We start from the raw sequence: 17930 nt of genomic DNA, 5'->3' as shown, positions 1-17930 counted from the left end.
TAGGATTACGTATGCTCCAATAAGGTCCATTTAAATATATGGATATCTACTTGCTGAAACCAGTTGTGGTATTTTCTAAAACGCGCTGTTAAGACAGCAGGTAAAAGTTGGTATGTGTTCTGTCGGTGCTGCCTGCGACGCGCTGATGAGATCCAAAAAGATCGAAATAGCGATCAGCGTCTGGCAGTTTTGACAGAATACAGACCACTTCGAACTATTTTATTTTATACATATTAATACTGCTTTTCAAAAAGATGATGAGCAACCTTCTTGGATGTATTAAATGCTTCTGGGACAAGTTTTAGTACAAATACGACCGCCTAGAGCTGCGTGTCAGGTGCATGTATTCTAAATTGTGCCCAAGGAATGGAATTTCTACCACAAAAGGCAAAATATAAACACAATTATGCGTTCACCGATATAGCCGCAAGTATAATTATGTTATTATCCGTCAATGAATACTGAATTGTGTTCATACACATGCATTTTGCATATAATGCAGCGGTGATGCTTGAATATTAATCATATTCGGTCTACTAACTGCTAAGAAATAAAATTATTATCTATTATTAAATAGTCTTGTATCAAAAAAGAATATAAACTGGAAGACTGTGGTAAATTACATATTATGAATTAATAAAAAAGGTGAGTGTTATTGTTGTTATTAGCTATGGTGGTTTGTTTTCATAAAGTAGTACACAATTTGTTAGGAAAAAATAGAATGTTTAATTAATAAAAATTGAATACGTTTAGAATAAAATTCTTATATATACTCCTGTGGTCAAACCGCCGCTAATAATGAATATATGCAAATACATATATATATATTATATGTGGTCGAATACCACCTCAAAGCGTTTAGTGTGTTAGGGAATACATTGAGGGTAGTTACGCAGACAAACAGGACGTTGCAATACATGCAAACGAACAAACTATGGAATACATTTTGCATAATATAAACGATATTCAAGCAACATTCGTACATATTGTAAATATATCACAACTCTATGTCATCACGTACATTTGTATAATATATGCGATGCACAGGAATAAGGGTAGGTAATTTTTGGACAGGTTCTGACGCAGGCAATGCGAACAAATACAGTTTACATTTGGACAATCGTTTTCTGATATTCCGATAATTAAATTGAAACGAAGAGCCTACAGCAAAAATGTCGGAGATGAAATGCATTTTACGTGATTATAACCATGAATAAGTCTACAAATAACAATTAGCTACTAATAATTATGATGTTTATGTTTGATAAAGTCCTTTTTGATTTGGGGTATCGACTTGCCAAACTAAATCTACGACCTAACAATATTTAAGTTCTAGGTCATTAGCCTATCGAATACTTTTATATAAGTGAATCATTAAAAAAATCTAACCGAGAATTTTCCAGCGAGATTCTTTTTTTGGCGTCAAAAATGTTTTTATAAAAGTCCATAAAGCCAACTAGATGGCTACAAAAGATGGTCAAAATGGGTTTTAATTGATACAGTAGCATTATTTGGAGAAACGTAGGTAATACATCATACAAATTTAGTCATTATGGATTGGTTCACGCAAACCACGCCGATGAAGTACACGCATCTCCCAATAATTTTGTAGTAATTGCTTATGTTAATAATACCGGTGCAGTATAAGGTCAATATTCCGCAAAATCCGCTTTGATATGAACGTTAGGTCGACGACAAATACATTCACGGAACTATCTGATGTTTGACGCGGCGAGGTTTAGGCCTTCTGGAGCGTAGAACAGTCAATTATGCAACAATTTGTCGTAAACTAACGTATCTACACGACCATGATTATGAACTGAATTTATAATGATAGTAATTTACGTATGACTCCATCAACTGTGACTATGACATTACCAACAATGATATCCAACAAAATATGAATTCTTTTGTCTGATCATGATAGTGATGATACTTAAAATTAGAAGGTAACTACCCCAAGTTTTTTGTCTTAATAATTTTTACCTCTCTTTCATTATAGATATTCACCATCATCGAATTTAACCGTTTTAATCATAAAACGTAACATTTTTATCTAACACGTATGTAAAATGTTGGAGAATATTTGGCAATAAACTAATTAATAACTATTGCATTTCCATTTGATTATTTCTTACAGACCTTTCACTTAACGAAGCACTTACATAACTAGAATTTGATCAACCCATTAATAAACACGTTTAGTCTGCAGGAAATTGTTCTTAAAAAGTTTCAAGTAACTAATTCATGAAAATAAAATGCTCACCTAGAATTCCAAGTCTAAAATTCAGGGTAATAACAATCACATGACCGTAAGCAGCCAAGACACTGCCATCATACGTGCTGCCTGCATCCCATTCAAAGTCACCACCGTGAAGGTACACCATTACGGGATACATTCTGGGATTATCAGGATCTGGAATACAAATACAAAGAGTCATTAAAAACAAGAAATAGTTTGCAGTTTTGTTTAGAGTTGCTTTCTACATATTGCAAATTGAAGAGACTTTTGGCAATGTACCAAAACTCGGTCACAAGCCGATTCCTTTTCCAGGAATTTTATATCTACCTTATAGAGAATTAAGAATATTGTTTTAAGTTAACAGTTCAGTAAGAAATTGTTTCCAATAAATTAAATATAACAGTTTAAATAATGATAATAAATAAATGGTCCGTGACAATGAAACTTTTAAAAATAATACTTATTAGTGTGTTTGTCATCGGTCAATTAATTTCCTTGATATAAATTTTACGACTTATAAACAGAAGTGATTTTACGTTCAACGTTTTTACTTTTATGGAGAGAATATATTATACCTACAATCTCAAGAGGCGAACGTACTATTCAGTCATAAAAGTTAAAGGCCAAATATTATATATTATATTAAGGTCATTTCATTTTACACAACATTTACGAAAAATATAAACGGAGATATTAGTATCCCAATAACACTACACTTTTATTGACTACCTACATACGATTGTTCAGATAAAACATTTTAAAAGTTAATAGAGAAAAATGTGATGAAATCTTCAATTCAAATTTTTATTTAAAACCTTTCCAAAATATTTAAAAAGCAGTTTGTTAGTCAGCTAAAAATATTTTACATGGAATTGTTCACCATTTTATTTATAAGCATAGTACCTCTGATGCACCTTAATCAACACAAACTAAAAAGAAGTAAAAGGTAGATACTGTCATAGTTTTGTAATGAATTTCCCCATAACATGCCGTATTTTTTAAAAGATAGTGCCGCCCCATTTTTGATTGCATGTAATCGAATATCCCTATGTTCTCAACTTGCCACTAGTGTATATTAATTCATCTACATGGAATGCGCAGAAAAAAAACTGTGTGAAAATTATGCAGTGCTTTCAAGGACTTTATAATAATGAAGTAGGCCACTGAGTGCCCTCTGTACCACAGTGCCAATAAGTTTACTATACTCATAATTAAAACAAAGCTCTAATAAGGACATTCACTATTCTAAATAGAAACTACGCGCTGCCACCGCTAGGTTACGTATATAAATTATGTACATGTAAATCAGAAGATACAAAACGATTGATAGAATTCTTCTTAACAAAAATTTTTACTGTTACGTTCTTTTATATTACGGCGCCTAGTGTAAAAGTTTAGGATAAAGAACAAAAATAAAATACTTTGTAGATTTCTCGTTTCCTCCATTGTACAGTAACATAAAATATACGTTTTCTGTAATATAAAACGACTATGTATACTATGTAAAAGTAAAAACAGAAAAACAGATGGTGGATGACGAGTATATGAAGCTAAACTTATAGAGAATAAAGTGCTTTCGCATTTAAATAACTGATAAGAAGGGTATCAAAAATAATAAAAAACCAGCCTTAGTTAAAATATTACTAGGACTTTTACTATAAGGAAAAATAAATGTATAAATTATTAACTGGTATTGGTTCCTGTTCTCAAAAGAAGTTATTATCACATTTACAAAAAACGAGAATGATTAAAATGTTGTGTTTTATATTCATTCCTATCGTTAGTACAAATAATATCCAATTGTATTTAAACGGTCAAATTCTAAAGTAGCCTTTTGTACATATTTTTTTTAAGGATAACGAAAATATATACCTTTATAGATTTATACTTACATACTAACTTGGATTTACATGTACCTAAGCACTACCACAAATTGCAATTATGTATGGAAATTCTGGTAAACAAATATGAAATATTTCTCAAAGCTCTTTCACTGTGATGCCCGATGGCACCCTTTAAAAAGAGCTTTTTTAAAAAGGAATTCTCGCTCTTTACAATTATTTTAAGAGAAACATGGTGAATATTCATCTCATTATTCTCCATTATTCTTTTTTCTTTTCGTTTAATCTTTTATTAAAATTCAGCTTGAAACATTGTCGTTGCTTACTTAATTATTTAAGGGATAGAATTGGTTCACTTAATTCCAAATTTTTCTAACAAGCTAATAATTGGGAATTGATTCGTTTACAAGGGTAGGTAACGACTGAACGTAATTTCCTTGTCGTCCCGGATTTTTCCTGGCAGATATACAGTGAATGATAAGAGGTTGTTAGTGAGTCAGTTCAGGGCCCTTTATGAGTGTGCTAGTAGTCGAGAGATTGACTCGATTGAAACGTTCAAACTGGCTCGACCCGAAATCCAGAAACTGCTTGTTTATTTTCCTACTACCGAAATTGAATTGCCCTTTCATTACGTTCCTCCACTTTTTCGGAAACGGGACGCGTTTCCTTCCATCTAGATGTTTCCTTTCTCTTTCAAGTCCACATCGATCGTCAACATAACTAACCAAGTAACCAAGTTAAGCAAGCACTTGAAAATATCAAGACATCTTCTCTTTTTATCAGTTAATAATAATCGCTCCATACAAGTTATTTGAAATGATCGAAAGTTGGCAAAACATAGGCTTTCACGGCCGGAATCCACTGTAGGAATAAGATTCATTTCATCCAAAACTGCGATTGACATCATAGATCTGTCTGTACTCCATATAACTAATAATTAAACAAGGGCTTCATTTTCTAAATTTCGATTCCATTGTTCAGCATTCATTCAGATTATTACTAATTTTAAAGTGTATTTCAAATACTACTACATTAATGGTATCATACACACAGAAAGTGTGCAGGGAACAGGAAATTGTGTCCCCTCTATCAGTACTGGTCGACAGGCGTTATTTTTTCAGCTAACTTCTAATTTATTATAGTCTATTACAGAGAGAGTTTTATTAATAATCTGACCTTATCGTAAAATTGTATGGCCAACTATTTTGATCGTATGGCTTACGCTTTCTAATATGAATTCAGATTCATTAGACTCCAGAGATCATTTTTATGTAAAGTGTCGTTAAATCCGACCTAATGGGCTATAATTCTCAAGAAACCTTACCTTCCAAAGCATACAGGATCGAGTCAAGTTCCATACGTATATGTATATATTTTACCACACCCAATACATTTTTTGTTTTAATTCAGATATGAAGTAAGGGATGATTTTTTATCTCTAATGGAATATAATAATTGTTTACGAATAGACAAAGATATGGTAAAAATAATAGATTTCATTGCAGTAAAATAAGTTTGTAAAATGAGAAAACAATGTACACTGTAAGTTTCTGTTTAATATTATTAAATAAACGATAATTCTGTATATGCAATCTTGTTTATGAAAAATGTTCGTTTGACAATATTTTTAAGTTAACATTACAAACAGAGAAAATATTAAATATTGAGACCCAAGTATTTAAAATAAATAGCAATGACAATAGTTTAAATGACTATAATCTCATTTAATTGTCAATTCAAACAACCCTTCAATTATGCATAATTAATCGTAAAATATTATCGAGTGATTCCTGCACTGAAGCGCCATCTCAATGCACGAAGCTACTGTTGCAGGAAATCCTGAAAAGGACCTTGTATCCTGCAGCTTTAAGAAAAATCAATACTGTCCATTTCGCAAGGAATATTCTAGATGGCGTTTCTAATACAATGTGTTCATTTGCTAATATGTTACGTGTTAATGAATAATAGACAAACCGTCCCAAGAAAGAAATAAATTAATAAAGCTAAAGCATTGGGGAGTTACGTTAAACTTTTAGGTATTTGATTAAGATATAAAAAATTGTTTCCACACTGCAAATAATCTCGTTTAATTTACCAGTAACAAATTATTGTTAATAATACGTAGTACTTTCCTGTAAAATCAATCAAATAAGTTTTGCAACACAATAATACATATTTATCATGAAACTGTTGTCTCTCTAAATGAAGATTACGTCTATATTAACAGAGAAAATAGTAGATAATTAAGAATTGTAAAATGGTATCGTTTGTAACTTTAACATAAGCGTTGCATAGTGTCATAATAAACAATGACAGCAAGTAAGGTAAAGGACAATAGGTTACTGAATAAAGTAATAACAAATGCCGCTAAATCTGAAAAAACCTCTTCATGATATTAATTTGAAATCATTTTTTTGATTTTTAATTTACCCACAACAAACTACCTCAATTTTTCCCTCATTAATTTGAGGTAGTTTGTAGTGGGTAAATTAAAAATCGAAAAAATGATTTCAAGTTAATATTGCATATTAATTCACTATTAAGTAACTAACAATCTCTCTTTATTTAATAATAAAAATGACAAACATAATTAAAGTTCTTCCTCTGCCTCTTTAAAAAAAACGCATTTGCTGAGTTCCAAAATTAACTGTTTTACCTTCTCAGGTTTTTTCAATTACTGAATGACTAACGTGCTTCAAATTCAATTTCAACGAAATGCTTAAGTCTGTGTAGTGTGTACGTATAGCTTTATTTTTTTAGCAACATCAAAGGTTCACACTTAAAATAACTCTTGTGTTACTTTTGTGGCTGGTTTTGTCACATCGGTATTTTAAACTGGAAAAATGCGGTTTGATCTTCTTAATTCGAAACGTTGTAGCTAAAATTTGTTTAAAGTTGGTTTTGGTCTGTAAACAGCAAGACGCTGATGCTTCTTTAAATCTACTAATACTGAAGTCTAATCGAGGATGACATCCTGGATGTTGAACAGCACTTTAGATTTTGAAACATTTTTCTGGAATTTTGGAAAAGAGGATTTTATTTAAAACTAAATTATCAAACCCAACTCTCTGAGGCAGGAGAGTTTCAGCTCATTATTCATACACCAACGTAAAAAGCTGAAATCAACTCAGTATAAACGTAGGAATCTAATTAAGTTTCCGCAATTAATGAAACTGAAACACACTCGTAAGTGATTTCGAGTTTTCAATTAAATCAGGTAATACAACTCTTTGGGATTGTTCACCTCTTAAAGTTTCCTTTTTGGCATGATTCAGTTACATTGTGATAAAAACCGCACCGTCTTGTTTTCTACCGCTTTATTAATATACAGGTGATAACCGACAAAGTAGAAATATATAATTTATTGATTCTTAAAACAATTTGGTATTGACCTAAGATGATGGCTCTTGCTCGTTTTGTTTCCGTAAGGATGTCTGAAAAAAGTTGAAAGTGTCACACGCTTGTCGAACCACATAAATTCGTTCGCATCATCAGCGAATCGACTCACTCGCCAGCTATTTATTGTTATTTGGAAAGTATTTTTGGTGATATTGATAAGAGGATTCAAGTTCTTTGGGTGAACGATTTGTTTACAGTATTTCGCTTGTTTTCTTTGCCGTCTCGGATTATATTTGTTCAATGAAAATAAAGCAAATAAGGGAGGCCGTCTTCAGATTATTGTCGCTTGGCAGCTATTTCTGGACCGTATCTTCATGTGACTCATCTACAACAGAAGAAGGATGTACACAACACATGTGCGTATCTGATAGACGTGTAACTTCGTTTAAGAGACGATGGGTAACGAAAATTATTAAAATTTTCCTTTCCAAAAGCAGCCGACAGAAGCACAATCCATCAATTCTTTTCAAATTGTCACCGCTTATTATTAATATACGAAGCCGCAGGAATAATTATCGAAGCCAAGAGGCAGCTGTTGACCCAAAAATGTCGGCAATTCTTGGATCCGATCCAAGACGCGGTGCACTATTAATATTTGTTGTTCCACGCTATGACAACAGCAACAATTCGCTGAACTCGAAGCAATAACGTTTTATGTCGGAATGCATCCATCGATGTAATTTTCGCAGAGGACATTCATAAAAATTATCACGGAACTGCTAAGAGGAAGTTATTTACAAATTATGGAACATTTACAAAGCAATTTATCTCACTCAACTATCTAAACACTTTAAAAAGTTCCACGAACTACTTAATAATATATAAAGTTCTTAAAGATTTTCCTAAAACTACTAGTTCAATGGATAATGGCTAGTTCCCTCCCATATACCTGTTTTTAATTAGGGTTAAAATTTTCGGTATGTCGAATTCCCTCCTAATTATACATCAATTGCCTCCCAACGGCGGCGGACCTTGAGTGCTAATTACCACTATAAAGTCATAAAGAGTTGTTTAAATAATACAGCCTCACATCACATATGAATCTTAATATTATTCATATATTATAGACACCACAATAACAATAATAATTTTATCGGACTACCCTTCTATTGGTCAAATACAAGATAAACTAAAACTAATAAAGTTTTTCACGAATTTCCAAACATTGAATTTGTTAAGGTAGTGGGAAACCATTTTAAAATTAAATAAATAAACATTTCATAACAGAAATGTGTTTTTTTTCTGAAATTATTTTATCTTTAATTTACTAAAGTACTGAAGTGCAGTATAAATATATATTTATTTTCGATAAATAAAATCGGTAAGTAGTCGTTAACTTAATTATCGGAGTTGATATAAACGGGAGGGAGCTCGGCTAGTATCCGGGAGGGAATTCGGCATCACCGAGTTCAATAAACGTAAATATTTTAGGATTTGATGGCTTATAATCTCCAAAAAGTAATAGGTTACATTTATTGCAAGTTTGCCTAATGGGGCTTGGGTAATTATGTCATAAATAATAGTTAAACGAAGGGTAGTAAAACCACAACAAATAATAAATAAAAAATAGAATAAAACAACTAATTATACAGGAAAATCTTTCTCATAGTCTGTCCAATAAATGCCCGAGCTAAGCTTCTAGAATTGGGGTACCAAGAAAGAAATATTAGACCCTAAAAGACGAAGGCGAAGGAGGCCAGTGGTAATTTTACTCATGACAACGATCGACAGACAGATCGATTAGCAGAAAGATGAAACAACGGCTCAACGTTAAATTTTTGATGAAACATAAAGAAATCTCAGAAAAGTGTTAGACAACTCTATCAAACATCAAACACAGAAAAAGAACAATTGATTTTAAACCATATCTTGGTAAAGTGTTTGCACCAAAAGGCGATTTGGTTTAACTCGATTTTGCACCTACCCTGAGAGATATAATATCATGTAGGTACTTCAAACAAATGTAATTAAACAAAGACCTCGTCTTCTGCCGAAACATCTCTCAAAATTAGTTGGTGAGTTATTAATTAGTAATCTTGTAATATATTTTGGTTATTTTCAATCATAACTTAGTACCAAAAGTATCCTTACATCCCATTAACTTTTTATATAAAATTGTATCCATGAATCCCCAAACAGAGAAAGGACCTACAAAAAAAATAGGATCGTTATTTCTAAAAGCATGGAATGAATTGTCGATAGGCAAAGGAAGAGAGCGAAATATCGAAATATATAAACCGTGAAATGATATGATGCGTTACAACATCGACTTACGGATGATATGTGGTACAGAATCGCATACTAGCGCCGAATGTACTTATGACCCACATAAATATAAACTTATCACGAAGATCCGAGTAAAATGAGGGCGTGGAACCTCTTATTGCCAAATTCTTCATCGCCCATTAAGATATCAGAGCTCTGTAGTCCCTCAGAAATGCTTTTTATGATGTCGTCTTAGGCTGGAAGCGCAAGGCCACCATAAAGCCTTTATTGCAACGTGCCTCGTAACGTAACCTCGGCAATAGTTTGCAAAAGACGAGAAGTGGCTCCACCCCCATAAACCAGAGCATGCAAAGGGAGTAACAAAGTGGCGAGCGTTTAGCAAGTTTGATATGTACGCCCTCGACGGAAAAGCCTGGAATTTCCAGTATCCGCACCCCGGTATGAGGCAGATTATATTCAGCAATTTCTGGAACGTTGACGCAAATAGGACAACCGCGACAATCAACAAAAAGAAAATACCTTGTCGTTTGGTAATAAGGGTACACTTACGGATACAACGAACGGGACGGTTCTTAAATTGTCTCCCGACCAAAGGGATAGCGGTTATATATATAGCTTTTACACCCGTGTGCTTCGCTCAGCTCTTTCTATGAAAAAAAAATGTGATGATAAGTTCAGCTCTCTCTATTAGAAACTTTCAGTAGGCATTCATATAAAACTATATTTTACAATGGATTGGAATTAAATGCACTTTAAAATAGACTGAAATGGCATTAGAAAGAAATGAGTAAACATAAAAAAAGGTTTCATACTTTCGTTAAAGGCGATACGCATAAAATAGTAGCTAATTGTCACTTTTAAAAGACAAATACAGTTTGAGAATACTATTTGTAATTTGCTGCTTTTATTGTACATCAATATCACACATAATTACTTACAATAAAACTTATGGCAGTGAATTCATCATTCAAACTTTTTTGAGTTTCGTTTTTGGTCAATATATCCAATTTAATTTTTATCCGGATATTTGTTCTGAAAACAAGCAACACTTAGAAAAATAGTTTCGTAGTCCACCTACTCGTTTTTAGAAAACTTCTTACTTTATAAATTAAATAACACGTAATATGGAATCTTGCCAAGTCAGAGATTAAATTAACAAACTTAATAATAATGTAGTTACTGTCTATAGTTATCTATACAGACAGAGTCGAAAAGTTAAATTCGTTGCGAAGATTTAAGATTTTACATTTTGCGCATTAGACAAGGGAGTATCAAAGCATCTACTCGTTCAACTGAGCTTTATGTTAGTAAAAAGTTTCAGAAGATGGCGACATAGACTCTGCCATTGGTAGATTCTAGCACTAGTACCAACAGAAAATTTTCTTTCTAATTTGTAATAATATAAGTCTTTATTCTTACAAATTTTATTGATCGGTCGAATCCCCCGTTTTTCACCTCACAACTCTAATAATATTAATAAATAAGGGGCCATGACTGTACCTACTCAGCATTTCCTATTTGATATTGAAACCACACAAATCTCTATTACAAACTTTAAAAAAAATGTTTATTTTATTTTTCTGTATTTTTCTTAAAAATATTAGGACTTGTTATGACGACAGCAGATCGTAATCTCTTTCAGATTAATGTAGCACATTAGAGACAGGTTTCCTGTTCATTAAAAGCAAAGATATCCTCTCGAAAAGCATTAGGTAGTAGACCTGGAGCAATGTCATTTTTCCTGAAATGTAGTTTGTAAGAAGACACATCAAAAAGCCATCGCGTTGCATCGCTTTCAAGTCACGGTCATCAGAAAGAAATTACGGCCATTTAATAAACTTCTCCGGCATCCAACAAACTAGCTACGACTAAGTACATTCTATCAATGTTGATGTCGATCTTAGATGATAAATGAGGTTTAATAACACCGCAATGGGTATCTATCTCGGCTTGTACACTTGAACTGGCAACATGATTGATTTTAATAAACATATACAAAGTGGGAAAATCATCTCTGGCATCATCGTAAGGTTGTCAGTCCTAAGACTAGTTGGACACGTACCTTCACTCTTTCCTATCCAGAGCTAAACTTCGCATTTCCCTAAAGCTAGAACAACCCACATCCTTAACTATTTGCGAACAGTAATCTAATCTAGGTCTACCTCTACCTCTCCTAACTCCTGTTTCTGGCTCTAATAGTTCTTTGACTGGACCCTCATGCCTCAGAAGGTGTCCTACCAACCTATCTCGCCTATTTCTTATTGACTTCCATAGAGTCCTCTGTTCTCCTATTCTTTCTAATACCTCATCATGTTTAACCTTCTTTATCAACGGTATTCTCATCATTCGCCTGTAACACCACATTTCGAACGCTTCTAACATTTTCTTTTCCGCAGCGCCCATGTTTCGCACTCATAAAGCGCCGCGCTCCGAACATACATTTTTAACAATAATTTTGCCTCCTGCGACATAAAAAGAAGAAGTACCGACCAAAAAATGCGTAATTTCTATGTTAAGTAATCGTTTTTTCTTACTTTTATAGTAATAAATTAGTGTTTATAAAGCACTTGCATCATAAGCGGCTGAAATATGTCGACCCCGAAGATATTTCCAGTTATTGTTTGTTTCCGTTTTCTAGTGTAATACAACTGGGTGTGGTGATTCGTTATTATGCACCTTGACAGCATAATTAGATATTTACCGCGGCCTTCGGGCACTGCTGGTCGCCGAAATAACTCAATTGCGTGCATTTACCATCAATTTTCACATGCGACCTATTAATAACAATGGCCCTCTAATCTTTGTTGACTTCCATAGAGTCCTCTGTTCCCCTATTCTTTCTAATACCTCTTTATTTCCAACCTTTTCTATCCACGTTATCCGCATCATCCGCCTATAACACCACATTCCGAACGCTTCTCGCCTTTTCTTTTCCGCCGCGCCCACTGTCCATGTTTCGCACACGTACAGCGCTGCACTCCAAACATACACTTTTAACAACCTTTCTCAAATTTCTAAATTAACCGTTCGCGAGTATAGAAGTGACGTTTTTTTATTAAAGCGACACGAACTTATGACTTATCTAACTTTCTAGATGCTTAAAATCGAACACTTCTAATTTTTCGTCTCCTATCTTTATATTCGCTCTTTCCCTACTTTTTCTTCCCTTGCATACCTGTATTTTAGTATTTATCTCTGAGAAATGCGTAAAATAACACAATATCTATAGTTCAAATTCAATTTAACAGGTACATTTTCACATAATGCCAAGTATTTTTATGTGTATTATGTCTTCGGTTCCAGTACTTGTAGATATTAACGAAAGATCCTTCTTGCGCATGAGCTGCAACATTGTCTTTGAAAGCTACTTTGAATATGACACTAAAATTTTTATTTCGAACCGCATAAGCTCGCCTTTAAAATCTCGTTTTTGTTGTTCACGTCATTCAGATTCGTACCAAGCTCAACAAAACATCTTTACGATTATGTTTGACGTTGGTAAACGTTTTTCTATATCCTTAAAAATGAAAAATCGCAACTGCTATTTTACATTCTTATAATATCAAACAAGTAGCAGAACTTTAAGGAAAATCCTTGTGCTAAAGTAGTTCTTCTCATGCGTACCTACTTGCAACAATTAAACCTGTGAATGAATAAGCTGTAATGAAAAAGAGAAAAATAGAGACATTTATCTTTAAAGAAAAGATAGCACACCTTTTAGAGTAAAATTGAAATTAAAACTGTAAGGAAATGGAAATAAGGCATTGACATTAGCTTAAAGTCGACTTCATTTCGAAAGCGACATTATGTAACTTTTTTAATTATCTTCCTGTCTAATACAATGAAAATAACATTGTGAAGGTTGTAAGTGTTTTAATTATTTAATTTTAATATTGAAGTAAAATACCGCCTCTGTTTATTACAACTATCAGTAGGTACTTTATAAAATTCTAAAGACCTGTACAGTGATTTCTACTTATGTTTAAAGGTTACCTGCTAGTGTTATAATGATAACATTTCTCGATTTTATGTCGTACCTACCTAGCGTTAGAAGCAATAAAAGGGGCGAAAAAGCATCAATGGAAGCATCCCGCAAACTCTTTTTTAAGGCAAATGCAGGGAGACTGATACTTCTCCAGTTTTTGCGCGGGGACGTGCTTTTTGCAAATTTTTCCACTTACATCAATTTCTTCTTTACCATTTGAGCAATCAAAAGGACCAGTAAAACGTGTTAAATGATATATTTGGTATTTGGAGCAAAAACTTCTTTCGAAAATCGGCACGGTTGAACGATCACTTATTAGGTAGGTATAGCTTACGATAAAAAAACTGTAGCCTGCTTGGTAATATGCATTAATACTTTTATGTTCTGTTCTTTCATTTACAAAATGTTGTTTTCACCCTAGAAAAGCTTTTCACAGTAGCTACAGCAAACTACTCCTATATTTACATAACATTCGCACATTCCATACACATCTACAACAAAATCTGAAAGGTTTATTCCAGGGATGTTAATATGGATATGAAATTTCATATCTGGATATGGATAGGGATATACGAATATTGTACCGGTTTCAGATACAGTTACGGGTATGAAATTATTTTGGATCATCCGATACTTTGGGATAGTTTCAATTCAGAAATTCGATTTCATAATGATTTCACTTTATTTCTAGGCTATCGTTTGGTACTACAATAAAAATTATTTTGTACTACAACATCATGATATTAAAATCTTCTTGAGATCTGCTAATGTAATAAAAAATAAACGCGTTCTAAAGAAGAAATGCTTAATTATATACAAAACTTATACATTTTCATATGCTGAAAACGGGATCAACTTTTACTCAATTTCAGTTTGAAGCATTTGACAGTTTCGGAATTTTCCGAATATTTGAAACAAAAGCGATAACTAACGAAAATTAATTTGTGAAGTTCTTCTCTCTTAAATAACTAAAACTGTTAATGTCACAGAGGCACTGGCTTGGAACAATGCCAATCTATCGGTCTTACAATTCAATCGAAACAATTGGAAGCAAAAATTTCAGAGAGTTTTGTATAGAACTACGGGGTAGACTGAAGCAGCGACAGCGACTGCGTTGATTACCTTTATTTCGAAGGCTATCTATTCTATTTTAGACATTTATGCATTAGCACCGTCTAGCCGTTTACCTTAACAACCATCGATTAACAGTGACAGAAATAATAAACCTTGTCATGTGAAATAAATACAGAAAAAAGGCAGGCAGGCATGAGACATTCTTTCTAAACAATTTCTATTGACAAGCAGCTTTTCTCCACGTCTTCGCTCACAGAAATTAATATTGTTTCTCCATAAAATATTTTAACTCCCAATTAACTCCTACAAAGTTTTAATTTTATGTAATGTCACCATCTTAGATTTCAAATACAAACGCAGCAACATTTAATCCTTAAAGGTTGATTTTTAAAAATTGCCAAAACACGTATTTGCTAAAGTTCAAGAATGAGCAATCTTCGAGTAAATCTGACTACAAATAAAATATACCCCATGGAAACGTTGCAACCTCTTTTCATTTGATTAATTATATTAAAGAGCATAAATACCAAAAGTTTCAAGTAAATTCACTCTCAAATAAAATATGTCCCAAACAAACATTGCAACTCCTCCCTTTTGAGGTTGAATTTTTAAAATAGGCGTTTCACAAATTAAATGAGAGAGTATTAAGACTAAGTTTCAAGTAAATCTGACCACAAATAATATATGTCCCATTCAAACATTGCAACTCCCATCCAACCCCCTCCAGATGTTGAATTTTCAGTAAATCGGACCAAATACAAAAATGTTCCAAGCAATCTTTACAACCCCTTTTAGCTTCCTGCAGAGGTTGAATTTTTTAAAATGTTGAAATAGGTATGTATACCTATTACTAATTTTAAATGAAAGAGCATTAATGTCAAGCTTCAAGTAAATCTGACTATAAATAAAATTTCTAGCATATAAACGTTACAGCCCCTTTTGACCCCCTTTCAGAGGTCTAATTTTTTAAAATGCTGAAAAAGGTGTTTGATTTTATGCCAATGAGCATAAATACTAAGTTTCATGTAATCTGACCAATATCAAAAATGTCAAAATTTATAACATGAAGCTTTTTCCATATAAAAATACTTTCCAAATTTCCGGATTTTCTCGTGTATTTTCCAAAAATTTTCTTTCGCCCAAACCTTGTCCTGTCAATTACAAATACAACTAAACATAAATCTGCCGAATCGGTTGAACCGTCCTCAAGTGATGCCCCGTCATACACTTGGCAATTCCCAAGAATTGACAGCTAGGAACAGTTTGAATTTGGTTTTTACGTTTTTCTGGGCAATTTTTTCAATTTTTCTCATCATAAGAACTTTCCTAGGCCTTCAAGGAATATCTTAAAAAGAACATTATCGAAATTGATGCAGCCGTACTGGAGTTTTGCGCTTAGCTTTTATATAAGTAGATTACCTGTAAATTAAGGAAAATTAAATTGCAACTACAATTAGTTATTAAACAGGGCAGGATTTGTAGACAACGTTTGCTAATATCCTAAAATTTGCTTCAAACAAGGTCTTTTCAAAGAAGAATCTTTGATTTCTTGGAAAACTAATAATAACAACATCTTAAGTAAGATCAAAGGTAAAGGAGGCAGTTAGGTAGATGTTCACCCCCGTTAAGGTATTTTCTTGAAATTGCAATGATGCTGTCTTGTACTAGGAGTTGCAGGTAATAAGATCATCTGCTTCAACAACTTCTACTGATTGCCGCTATGATACACGTATATGTATATCTGCGCGCGTCAAAGAGAATCGTCGAAGATCGTCCAAATCGCAATCGCCAAGCATAACAGAAATAGAATTAGTAATCAGTGAACCGTACGAGAATTCCACATTAGCTTTTGTTATAAACTAATTGAACCAAACTTATGCACAAACTTGAGTAAACAGGATTAGTTACAGCATTGATTTTTAAATTTGAATTAAATTTTATTGATTAGCATTAGATGAACGGTTTCATAATTTGGAAACAAACATGCTATATATTTGTTGTTAAATAGATCTATGATTAATCTGTTTGACAGTTGCTTATTTGAATTTATGAGCAAAACATGTTCGATGAATATTGAAATTAATGTATACTGACCTCATTGTATTCCAAAATCACACAGAATTAGAATTTTGAAGACAGAAGAGATATATCAGATTAATAAGATTTAATCCAATTTCAATCCGTATAATTTGACTATTCCCTCAAAGAAATATCTCTCTATCTTCAGAAATATCCCTGAAACTTCTACTTTTTTGTTACTAACTAACGAGAGCACACGTTTAATGGTTAGCAAACACGTGTAGCTAAACTTGGGCGCCGGCCAAAACTTGTTTGCTATTTTTCGAGTGTTTATTATTTTTTTAATAGCTGTCATGCATTCTTCTTTTACTGCATTAGTGTGAAAACAACAAGGAAACTTAATTAAACCGACATTATTATCATTAGTTATGATTCAACACAGAGAATGAATAACTAGCAAATATGAACCCATCTTTCTTTTCATTAGCGCTAATTGGACAACACATACAATTTACTTCTCTACTTTTGTCATAAAAGTTAATACCTAGACAAAATTTTAATATTTTGTAAAGTAATACTGTAAGTAAAACCTCTACATTGTCTGTCATTCTGTATTATAAATAATCCCCTATAGTTTCAGAATTACATTGCTTAATTCATCAGTATGTAAGTACGTAACCTTGATTGAAATAGGTACTTTGATACTTCCTTAAGTATTTATTATATTACTATGAACATTTATATCCAGTACATTCTGCTTCAATCATTCAAGAATGCACTTGTTCAATATGATCAATATCTCCTTCCGAAATGAAACCGAAATTTGAAATGAAAAAGCTAGTTTTCTAAATTTCCGAGGAAATTTTGTAAAATTTACTCTATTTTGATGCTAACTTTACTTACAACATACTTTTCATTTTATATTATAAGTTAGGTTTAAAAAAATATACCAAGAACAAGGAGCACACCAATTTTTTATTGAAAATCATTTAAATTGTATATATTTTAAGACAAAAAATTGTTTTTACTGCTCCTTTTCTTAAGGATACCAACAGGATTGGACAGACAAGTCATCTGAGGCCCTATGATATGGAGGGTACTTGAAAACATATTTTAGTAGTTTTTAGTATAGAAAAAGCTTGGA

The 17930-nt window shown here is 32.7% G+C and overlaps 1 protein-coding gene across 2 annotated transcripts in view; it reads right to left on the bottom strand.

Annotated features, from left to right (window-relative positions):
• Positions 1-17930, bottom strand: part of LOC108743163 (neuroligin-4, Y-linked) — a 54148-nt gene that overhangs the window by 8917 nt on the left and 27301 nt on the right. For both annotated transcript variants that reach the window (XM_018478625.2, XM_018478626.2), the window contains one exon: positions 2267-2416. In XM_018478625.2, coding sequence (XP_018334127.1) covers positions 2267-2416 — 150 coding nt within the window. The remainder of the gene's footprint in view (positions 1-2266; positions 2417-17930) is intronic.

This window comes from Agrilus planipennis, unplaced genomic scaffold (genome assembly GCF_000699045.2).
Source record: "Agrilus planipennis isolate EAB-ADULT unplaced genomic scaffold, Apla_2.0 scaffold406, whole genome shotgun sequence".
Lineage (NCBI taxonomy): Eukaryota > Metazoa > Arthropoda > Insecta > Coleoptera > Buprestidae > Agrilus > Agrilus planipennis.
Note: the sequence above shows the minus strand (reverse complement) of the source record. Positions and strands in the feature narration are given on the sequence as shown.